The 11,196-nt window shown below is 41.1% G+C and overlaps 1 protein-coding gene across 1 annotated transcript; it reads right to left on the reverse strand.

Annotated features, from left to right (window-relative positions):
* Positions 1-222: 222 nt before the first annotated feature.
* On the reverse strand, positions 223-1,535 carry LOC123741805 (uncharacterized). Its single transcript, XM_082971132.1, has 2 exons — positions 1,532-1,535; positions 223-1,444 (listed from the first exon to the last, which is right to left on the reverse strand). The coding sequence occupies exons 1-2, from the start codon at positions 1,533-1,535 to the stop codon at positions 483-485; spliced, it is 966 nt and encodes a 321-aa protein (XP_082827258.1). The 3' UTR covers positions 223-482.
* Between the last annotated feature and the right edge of the window lie 9,661 nt (positions 1,536-11,196).

The raw sequence follows: 11,196 nt of genomic DNA on the forward strand, positions 1-11,196 counted from the left end.
CAAGTATGTTGAAATTAAGTTGTTTTCAAGTCATTGAAAAAAACGACATCTTTTCAACTACAACCGAACATATATTGGACTTTTAGTCTTATTTTCAACGTCTTTTCAATTCCATTTTGCTAAATGAGAATAGTGCAATGTCAAAACACAGTTGCAACGTGTCCAAATCAATAACCAATATGCAGAAGAAGTTTGGGATATATTGAAAACCTAAACATTTTGATTCCAGTGGGTAACCAACATGGTAAGTGTAACACAACCCTTTTTGTGTTAATCACTTTTTGTTAAATCTCATAAATAGTACTCTTCCATTTCAGAGCCTGGATTTTCCCCCTGAGGCTAATATCCATATCATGTTGAAATCAATAGAACAGGGGACAAACGTTTAGTGTTCTACATTGACATCATTAAAATACTCCTACTACAATGTTAAAACATTCTATATTGTGACATTAATTCATTGATATCATGAAACAAATCCTTCATGTATGTATTTTCTGATGTTTGATCAGAGATATTTTACGACAGTATCTCTTCCCACATTGATCACAGCTATAGGGTTTCTCTCCTGTGTGTCTTCTCTGGTGCACTGTCAGATTGCTAGATTGACCAAAACTCTTCCCACATTGACCACAGCTATAAGGTTTCTCTCCTGTGTGTATTCTCTGGTGTAGAGTCAGTTGGCTAGACTGACCAAAACTCTTCCCACATTGGCCACAGCTATAAGGTTTCTCTCCTGTGTGTGTTCTCTGGTGTAATGTCAGCTGGCTAGACTGACCAAAACTCTTCCCACATTGACCACAGCTATAAGGTTTCTCTCCTGTGTGTATTCTCTGGTGTACAGTCAGAAATCTAGATGTAGTAAAACTCTTCCCACATTGATCACAGCTATAAGGTTTCTCTCCTGTGTGTATTCTCTGGTGCACTGTCAGCTCTCCAGATTGAACAAAACTCTTCCCACATTGACCACAGCTATAAGGTTTCTCTCCTGTGTGTGTTCTCTGGTGTACAGTCAGAGAGCCAGATGTAGTAAAACTCTTCCCACATTGATCACAGCTACAGGGTTTCTCTCCTGTGTGTATTCTCTGGTGTACTGTCAGATTGCTCGAGTGACCAAAACTCTTCCCACATTGATCACAGCTATAAGATTTCTCTCCTGTGTGTATTCTCTGGTGTAAAGTCAGCTGGCTTGATGTAGTACAACTCTTCCCACATTTATCACAGCTATAAGATTTCTCTCCTTTGTGTGTTCTCTGGTGTATTTTAAGTTTTACTGAAGAGTTGAATCTTTTCCCACAGTCAGAGGAGCAGTGAGATTTCTTCCCTGTGGGTCTCTGCAGGTGTTTATTGAGGTGTTCTGATCTGGAGAGACTCTTCTCTGCCTCGTCAGCTTCATGATGTTGTTGAGGCTCCCCAGAGGATCCACGATAGTCACTTCTCTCTCCTGTGTGAATGACAACGTCAGATAGTTAAATGCCCACAACAAAAATCCACTGTTTATTTGAGGTAAAGGGTGATGCCCAGAGCGTACCCATGAAGTTGTACAACAATTGACGTCTGTTAAATTTGAAAATAAACACAGTCAAGATAGCAACAATAGTCATATTTTGTCTTGTTTTCACATTAGTAGTAACATCGATGATTGTAGGCTATAAATAAGTTATTCATGTTGTTGAAACTCTAAGCAGTGTGCCAGACGACTTTTGGTCTCCAATTTGGGTCCCTTTCTGTGTTTGCGACAATTGCGGCACGAGGGCAAAGCACACACAATTTGGTTGCAGAAACTCCTCCCTGCTAATGAGGAAACCGATAGTAATGGATGTAGTATATCTGGTAATGAGGAAATGTAATGGACTGCTCGCTCCACTCCGGAGCGAGCAGTCGCACTTCGCTTCGCTCCACAGGTAATACTACACTTCTTTACATTACAACGGTTTGGTTTGTTTGATCTGAGCAATTTTTCTTAGCTATCAAAGATAATTGTGTAGTTTAGAGTAATTATCGAGGTTAGCTAGCCAGCCGCGACGCGACGCCTTGTCCTGACTCCAGACTTAGTCAACACACCTAGTCATCAAACCCACTGCTAGCTAGTGGGTTTGCTAGCTAAACAACCGTTACCGATTAGCAGCGCTGTAGATACTAATACATTACAACGGAACGGTTTGACTAGTGCAGTGTTAGCTAGCTAGCTACATAGTTGTCTTTGTCATAGCTTGATAATTGTGTAGTTTAGTAATTATCGAGGTTAGCTAGCCAGCTATTTCCGTCCCCCGCGACGCCATTGTTCCATACCTAGCCAACTATTACCGACGAGCAGCATTGTAGAAACTAAATACATTACAAAGGAACGTCTTGATTAGTGTTATGTTAGCTAGCTACAAAGTTGCTTTTGTATAATAGCCAACCTCTACCGACTAGCAGCACTGTAGAAACTATCACATTACAACGGAACGACTTGATTAGTGTAGTGTTAGTGTTAGTTAGCTAGCATTTTCAACATTTTAGTCAATAAGATTTTTGCAACGTAAGCTTAACTTTCTGAACATTCGAGACGTGTAGTCCACTTGTCATTCCAATCTCCTTTGCATTAGCGTAGCCTCTTCTGTAGCTTGTCAACTATGTGTCTGTCTATCCCTGTTCTCTCCCCTCTGCACAGGCCATACAAACGCTTCACACCGCGTGGCCGCTGCCACTCTAACCTGGTGGTCCCAGCGCGCACGACCCACGTGGAGTTCCAGGTCTCCGGCAGCCTCTGGAACTGCCGGTCTGCGGCCAACAAGGCTGAGTTCATCTCAGCCTATGCTACCCTCCAGTCCCTAGACTTCCTGGCGCTGACGGAAACATGGATTACCACAGATAACACTGCGACTCCTACTGCTCTCTCCTCGTCTGCCCACGTGTTCACGCATACCCCTAGAGCATCGAGCCAGCGGGGTGGTGGCACTGGAATCCTCATCTCTCCCAAGTGGACATTCTCTCTTTCTCCCCTGACCCATCTGTCTATCTCCTCATTTGAATTCCATGCTGTCACAGTTACCAGCCCTTTCAAGCTTAACATCCTTATCATTTATCGCCCTCCAGGTTCCCTTGGAGAGTTCATCAATGAGCTTGACGCCTTGATAAGTTCCTTTCCTGAGGATGGTTCACCTCTCACAGTTCTGGGTGACTTTAACCTCCCAACGTCTACCTTTGACTCATTCCTCTCTGCCTCCTTCTTTCCACTCCTCTCCTCTTTTGACCTCACCCTCTCACCTTCCCCCCCTACTCACAAGGCAGGCAATACGCTTGACCTCATCTTTACTAGATGCTGTTCTTCCACTAATCTCATTGCAACTCCCCTCCAAGTCTCCGACCACTACCTTGTATCCTTTTCCCTCTCGCTCTCATCCAACACTTCTCACTCTGCCCCTACTCGGATGGTATTGCGCCGTCCCAACCTTCGCTCTCCCTCTCCCGCTACTCTCTCCTCTTCCATCCTATCATCTCTTCCCTCTGCTCAAACCTTCTCCAACCTATCTCCTGATTCTGCCTCCTCAACCCTCCTCTCCTCCCTTTCTGCATCCTTTGATTTTCTCTGTCCCCTAATCCTCCAGGCCGGCTCGGTCCTCCCCTCCTGCTCCATGGCTCGACGACTCACTGCGAGCTCACAGAACAGGGCTCCGGGCAGCCGAGCGGAAATGGAGGAAAACTCGCCTCCCTGCGGACCTGGCATCCTTTCACTCCCTCCTCTCTACATTTTCCTCTTCTGTCTCTGCTGCTAAAGCCACTTTCTACCACTCTAAATTCCAAGCATCTGCCTCTAACCCTAGGAAGCTCTTTGCTACCTTCTCCTCCCTCCTGAATCCTCCTCCCCCTCCCCCCCCCCCCCCACTCCCTCTCTGCGGATGACTTCGTCAACCATTTTGAAAAGAAGGTTGATGACATCCGATCCTCGTTTGCTAAGTCAAACGACACCGTTGGTCCTGCTCACACTGCCCTACCCTGTGCTTTGACCTCTTTCTCCCCTCTCTCTCCAGATGAAATCTCGCGTCTTGTGACGGCCGGCCGCCCAACAACCTGCCCACTTGACCCTATCCCCTCCTCTCTTCTCCAGACCATTTCCGGAGACCTTCTCCACTACCTCACCTCGCTCATCAACTCATCCTTGACCGCTGGCTACGTCCCTTCCGTCTTCAAGAGAGCGAGAGTTGCACCCCTTCTGAAAAAACCTACACTCGATCCCTCCGATGTCAACAACTACAGACCAGTATCCCTTCTTTCTTTTCTCTCCAAAACTCTTGAACGTGCCGTCCTTGGCCAGCTATCTCTCTCAGAATGACCTTCTTGATCCTAATCAGTCAGGTTTCAAGACTGGGCATTCAACTGAGACTGCTCTTCTCTGTGTCACGGAGGCTCTCCGCACTGCTAAAGCTAACTCTCTCTCCTCTGCTCTCATCCTTCTAGACCTATCTGCTGCCTTTGATAATGTGAACCATCAGATCCTCCTCTCCACCCTCTCCGAGCTGGGCATCTCCGGCGCGGCCCACGCTTGGATTGCGTCCTACCTGACAGGTCGCTCCTACCAGGTGGCGTGGCGAGAATCTGTCTCCGCACCACGTGCTCTCACCACTGGTGTCCCCCAGGGCTCTGTTCTAGGCCCTCTCCTATTCTCACTATACACCAAGTAACTTGGCTCTGTCATATCCTCACATGGTCTCTCCTATCATTGCTATGCAGACGACACACAATTAATCTTCTCATTTCCCCCTTCTGATAACCAGGTGGCGAATCGCATCTCTGCATGTCTGGCAGACATATCAGTGTGGATGACAGATCACCACCTCAAGCTGAACCTCGGCAAGACGGAGCTGCTCTTCCTCCCGGGGAAGGACTGCCCGTTCCATGATCTCACCATCACGGTTGACAACTCCCTTGTGTCCTCCTCCCAGAGTGCTAAGAACCTTGGCATGACCCTGGACAACACCCTGTCGTTCTGGAGTTCTGTACTGGTGTGTGTGTTAATATAAAAGGCTTAGTACATTGTAAGGATTTTCAGAGCTCTCATAAATTAACGTTTAAACCCTTGTAGGCTGGCTATCCGTCTGCTTCATTCAACCAGAATCTAACACACTCTGGGGGGGGCAGACTGAGTAGTTTAATTGAAGTTCGGTTTAAGAACATTGATAACTTAATTCACGTAACAGGAAACCACTAGTTATGGATGTAGTATATCTGGTAATGAGGAAACCACTAGTTATGGATGTAGTATATCTGGTAATGAGGAAACCACTAGTTATGGATGTAGTATATCTGGTAATGAGGAAACCACTAGTTATGGATGTAGTATATCTGCTAATGAGGAAACCACTAGTTATGGATGTAGTATATCTGCTAATGAGGAAACCACTAGTTATGGATGTAGTATATCTGCTAATGAGGAAACCACTAGTTATGGATGTAGTATATCTGGTAATGAGGAAACCACTAGTTATGGATGTAGTATATCTGCTAATGAGGAAACCACTAGTTATGGATGTAGTATATCTGCTAATGAGGAAACCACTAGTTATGGATGTAGTATATCTGGTAATGAGGAAACCACTAGTTATGGATGTAGTATATCTGGTAATGAGGAAACCACTAGTTATGGATGTAGTATATCTGGTAATGAGGAAACCACTAGTTATGGATGTAGTATATCTGCTAATGAGGAAACCACTAGTTATGGATGTAGTATATCTGGTAATGAGGAAACCACTAGTTATGGATGTAGTATATCTGGTAATGAGGAAACCACTAGTTATGGATATAGTATATCTGCTAATGAGGAAACCACTAGTTATGGATGTAGTATATCTGCCTGGAGCAAAAATGGTGAGCTAAGATTTTAGTTTTTCACAATGTATTCTGAATATTACAGCGCAAGATCAGGAGTGCTACTCAAGTAAAGTCACATTAAGCTCTGTGTCTACTCACTAATTCACCACCGTGGGGGAAACTCAGGGGAGTTCTCATAGGCTGACAGCAAAAATAGCCTCCATTTACAGGTTGATGATGAGTACATTTCACATTACTTTTGGATTATAATTGTAAGGCTCGTTTGAATCTCCTGCTTAATATGTTTGTGTTATTGTCGCAAATCAACTGATTTATAGTTAAACACTTCAACCAGTTAAATGCTCTTTGGCTAGCTTTTCCATCAGCCTGACAATAAGGGTTTGTACACTAAGTGTTTAACAAATTGGCCCATAACTTCACCTAACAATAACATAGACCTACTGTAGGACCCATAACTTTATCTAACAACAACATAGACGTAGGACTATAAATCATTTAATATTTCAGGTGAAACATGGAAATTAAAATGTCTTTGTCATGACATTTCATAACCTGATCACCAAATAATTTTGTGAATAATCCCACTAGGCTACTCTGTAATGTGTTGTCATTCTAAATGTCCTGAATATAGGAAAATAGCTCTGTGTGTTGTACAATATCCTATCCATCAAGGAACAGTTCTCTACACATTATGACCAAAGTAGGAATGTTGGATCCAACGTGGAGCATATCTCTGTGCACAAACAGACTAACGAGACCCTACAGTAAATCAAGCAGACAATAACACACTATAAACATCAATTTGTTAGGGATGTTGGATCCAACGTGGAGCACGGCATAACTGTCTTTACCAGAGTAATGAATGAAGAAGCACTTTGGTTGTTGTTGCATGTCGTCATGTTTGTCATGTGACTGTCATTCAGAAAATGATTTCCTGGATCAGCTGATGATAGTTGAACATGTGACTGTAACTAAACAGCTAAAGTATTATGTATTATGTGTAATTATTGAAGAACCACATTAATGACAGTATCCATTTGGGAGTTGTCAATAAAGTTAAGGTCACTCTTGGTTAGAACCATTGGATTAGCAAACTCTGAAATGATTTAGGATTTCTGTATCCATGAAAACTGTTTTTCCAGCGTAACATAAGGAGACACTAAGTGTTACGTAGTTAGAGAGCATTTCAGAGATCTGAATACAAACAACTTTCCTAACAGGACAATAACCTAAACCACAAGGCCAAATCTACACTGGAGGAGCTTACCAAGATGACATTGAATGTTCCTGAGTGGCCTAGTTACAGTTTGGACTTAAATCGTCTTTAAAATCTATAGCAAGACTTGAAAATGGCTTTCTAGCAATGATCAACAACCAACTTGACAGAACATGAAGGATTTAAAAAAGAATAATGAATATTCACATGAATATCAGTCTCCTATTGGATGACATCACAACTTCCCATCAAGCCAACTCCTTGAAGGCCTTACTATGACATCACTCACTCCTTCTAGTTTGCAGTTGTTAAAAAAACACTATTTTGCTCAAAACATTTATTTGTTTCCCATTAGTGTGTTTATACTTTACTGTATTTATATCACTTTTCAACAGGAAAAGTGAACAATTCATACAGTACAAAAACATATTTGAGTGTAGAATGCCCTTTTAAAAATCACACATTAGTTCAACATCTGCAGAGTTTGTGTCCCTGTTTTATTAGATAGTACTCACTGTATTTACTGGTGTTAATCAGATCAAGGTCCCTGTTTTATTAGATAGTACTCACTGTATTTACTGGTGTTAATCAGATCAAGGTCCCTGTTTTATTAGATAGTACTCACTGTATTTACTGGTGTTAATCAGATCAATGTCCCTGTTTTATAAGATAGTACTCACTGTATTTACTGGTGTTAATCAGATCAATGTCCCTGTTTTATAAGATAGTACTCACTGTATTTACTAATGTTAATCAGATCTCCAGTCTTCTCTTCTTCGTCCTCCTCTAATGTGACAGTAATCTCCCCCTCTTCATCCTTCATTCCAAAAACGTCTTCATCTTCTTTCACTTCATCCTCCACTCCAAAAACGGCATCTTCCTCCTCGTCTTTCACTCTGAAAGCGTCTTTCTCTTCTTCTTTCACGGTAACAGCCTCACCTTCTACTTGTCTTTGTAATGTAACATCCTCCTCTTCCTCTTTCACGACAACGTTCTGCCACAGTCCCTCTTTCTCCGTCCAGCAGACCTCTTCTTTAGCAGGAGGAGAGTAACTTAGTGAGCGCATGGTCGGGGATGTTAGCTAGCTAGGCTAATGCTAACTTAACCAGCCAGAGAGTTGACTTACAACGTAAATATGAAATTAAATGGGGTAGCTAGTTGTTTCCACATAAGTATGTTTGAATCATAGTGGCAATTAAACCACGAAATTGTCTAAAGAACTTGAATGTTCCGACTTTGTCGGCTAGCGAGCTACCGAGGTGGCTGCAGTTGTTGAAGAAGCGTTCCGTCCACTAGATTATACGTCACACTAGAAACATCGCCTGAAAGACACATATCGCCATCTGCTGTCTGGAGGGAGGAAACGCAGTTGAGGAGGGAAAACTATTTTTATTCTTTCATTGAATTATAATATTATAAAGGAGTAGGGAAACGTTTTTTTTCTCTCCATTAAATATGAATATTATATCAACAAGTACAAAGAGCAACAAGTGTTTGATTAGTTCAGATTTTTTATGAGAATTTAAAACAAACTCTACATCTACTCCACATCTGTATTTCTGATTCAGTCAAATAACTAGATATCAAAATAAGCACCTAGTTATTGGTACCCTTGATAATGATGAGCAAAAATTACTGTATGAAATAAATAAATTAACTTTACCCACTACCAGGATATTTTAGCCCAAAACCTGGTTACCTCTCTGCTAGGAGGCTGAAACTTGGCCATAAGAGGATCTTCCATTAAGACACATCAATATCCACAAAGAAATGGTTAATTGGGCACAAAAATCAACATTTTTAATGGCCATCTCAGTCTTCGGACTTGAACTCCATTGAAAATCTGTGGTTTGAATTGAACAGGGCAGTCCATAAGACAGACTAAATAAATCAAGGACATGGAGAGATTCTGTATGGAGGAATGGTCTAAGATCCCACCCAATGTGTTCTCTAATCTCATTAAACATTTCAGTGTCGTTATCCTCCCAAGGGGAGGGTGCTGGAGTACTGAAAACATGGGTGGCAATAATTCAGACCCCAACCTTTTGAGAATTACATTTGAAACTAAATCTCTTTCTCTGAGCAATTGTATTAGTATAAAATAATATAATTTCCTTTTTTTGTGTTGGTGTAACAATACATCATGTAGATGTATATAATGAACAGACTAGGTCTATACTGCTCCTACATGGTGTAACAATACATCATGTAGATGTATATAATGAACAGACTAGGTCTATACTGCTCCTACATGGTGTAACAATACATCATGTAGATGTATATAATGAACAGACTAGGTCTATACTGCTCCTACATGGTGTAACAATACATCATGTAGATGTATATAATGAACAGACTAGGTCTATACTGCTCCTACATGGTGTAACAATACATAATGTTGAAGTATATAATGAACAGACTAGGTTCTATCCTATTCTACTATCTGTATTCTACTGTATTACTCATCTCATATGTATATACTGTATTCTATACTATTCTACTGTATCTGTCTATGTATTACTCATCTCATATGTATATACTGTATTCTATCATATTCTACTGTATCTGTCTATGTATTACTCATCTCATATGTATATACTGTATTCTATACTATTCTACTGTATTTTAGTCTATGCCACTCTGACATTGCTCGTCCAAATATTTATATATTCTTAATTCCATTCCTTTACTTTAGATGTGTGTATTTGTTGTGAAGTTGTTACATATTATTGCACTGTTGTCCTTGAGTGGTCCAGCCAGAGCCTGGACTTGAACCCGATCAAACATCTCTGGAGAGACCTGAAAATAGTTGTGCAGCGATGCTCCCCATCCAACCTGACAGAGCTTGAGAGGATCTGCAGAGAAGAATGGAAGAAACTACCCAAATACAGTTGTGTCAAGCTTCTAGTGTCATACCCAAGAAGACTCAAGGCTGTAATCGCTGCCAAAGGTGTTTCAACAAAGTACTGAGTTAAGGGTCTGAACACTTATGTAAATATAGGATTGGGCCGTTGTCATCAAACTTCCATGATTAGTAAGAATTAGGGTAGATTTATAGGACTATCGTTTTTATGATTCATACATACTTTCCTAACCCTAAAATGTACCTAAATAATCTATAAGATCAGAGTATTTTTAAATCTACCAGTTGGTGTTGAAACAGAGACGAATGATGACTTTCTTGAATTGATCCCTAGTTTCTGACTCCGTGTATTCTATTGAGTCCGTCAACAAAATTAGAATGAAAAGGTATTTAAAGGCACAACATTCTAATTAAAGGTATTACCGTATTTAAAAGAATGGCTTAAGATGAAATGTACTCTAAACCCTATTGAATGAAAACTCCATGACAAAATCTGTTGGCCAACAACTGTGAGGGTTTTCAGCCAGGTATCAACACATGCAGAGTGTGAGTAAGCAAGACATACATTCCTAAATGGGGATCGGCCCCAGTCTCCTGGTAAAACACCAGAACCCTCCCCCTACAGCATTTATGTTCATTTTGAGAAAGTAGCACTACAGTCTCCGGGTAAAAAACTACTTTTGGGTAAAAAAGACGCGACACCTGTCTATGAATTTGAGAGGTTACATTGATGCTCCAGATACTCAAATAGTCTAAAGCAGACCAGTTTTATTGCTTCTTTAATCATAACAACAGTTTTCAGCTGTGCTAACATAATTGCAAAAGGGTTTTCTAATGATCAATTAGCCTTTTAAAATGATAAACTTGGATTAACTAACACAACGTGCCATAGGAACACAGGAGTGATGGTTGCTGATAATGGGCCTCTGTACGCCTATGTAGATATTCCATTAATAATCATCTGTTTCCAGCTACAATAGTCATTTACAACATTAACAATGTCTACACTGTATTTCAGATCAATTTGATGTTATTTTAATGGACAAAAAATGGCTTTCTTTTAAAAACAAGGTTATTTCTAAGTGACCCCAAACTGTTGAATGGTAGTGTACATCTACATCCTCCCATGTTGCTGAACCACTGATCAATAACTCCCTATTACAGGAAAAAACACTATTTCCATTGGTTGTTAGTACTGTACTGACCTCTCGTCCTCTGTCTCTCTCGTACTCTGCCTTGTGTATTTATCTTCAAAATATTCTTATAGTCCCAACATAGAACCAAATAGACTTCCCAAAAA

The sequence above is a fragment of the Salmo salar genome, unplaced genomic scaffold (genome assembly GCF_965601325.2).
Source record: "Salmo salar unplaced genomic scaffold, fSalSal1 ptg000206l, whole genome shotgun sequence".
NCBI classification, from domain to species: domain Eukaryota; kingdom Metazoa; phylum Chordata; class Actinopteri; order Salmoniformes; family Salmonidae; genus Salmo; species Salmo salar.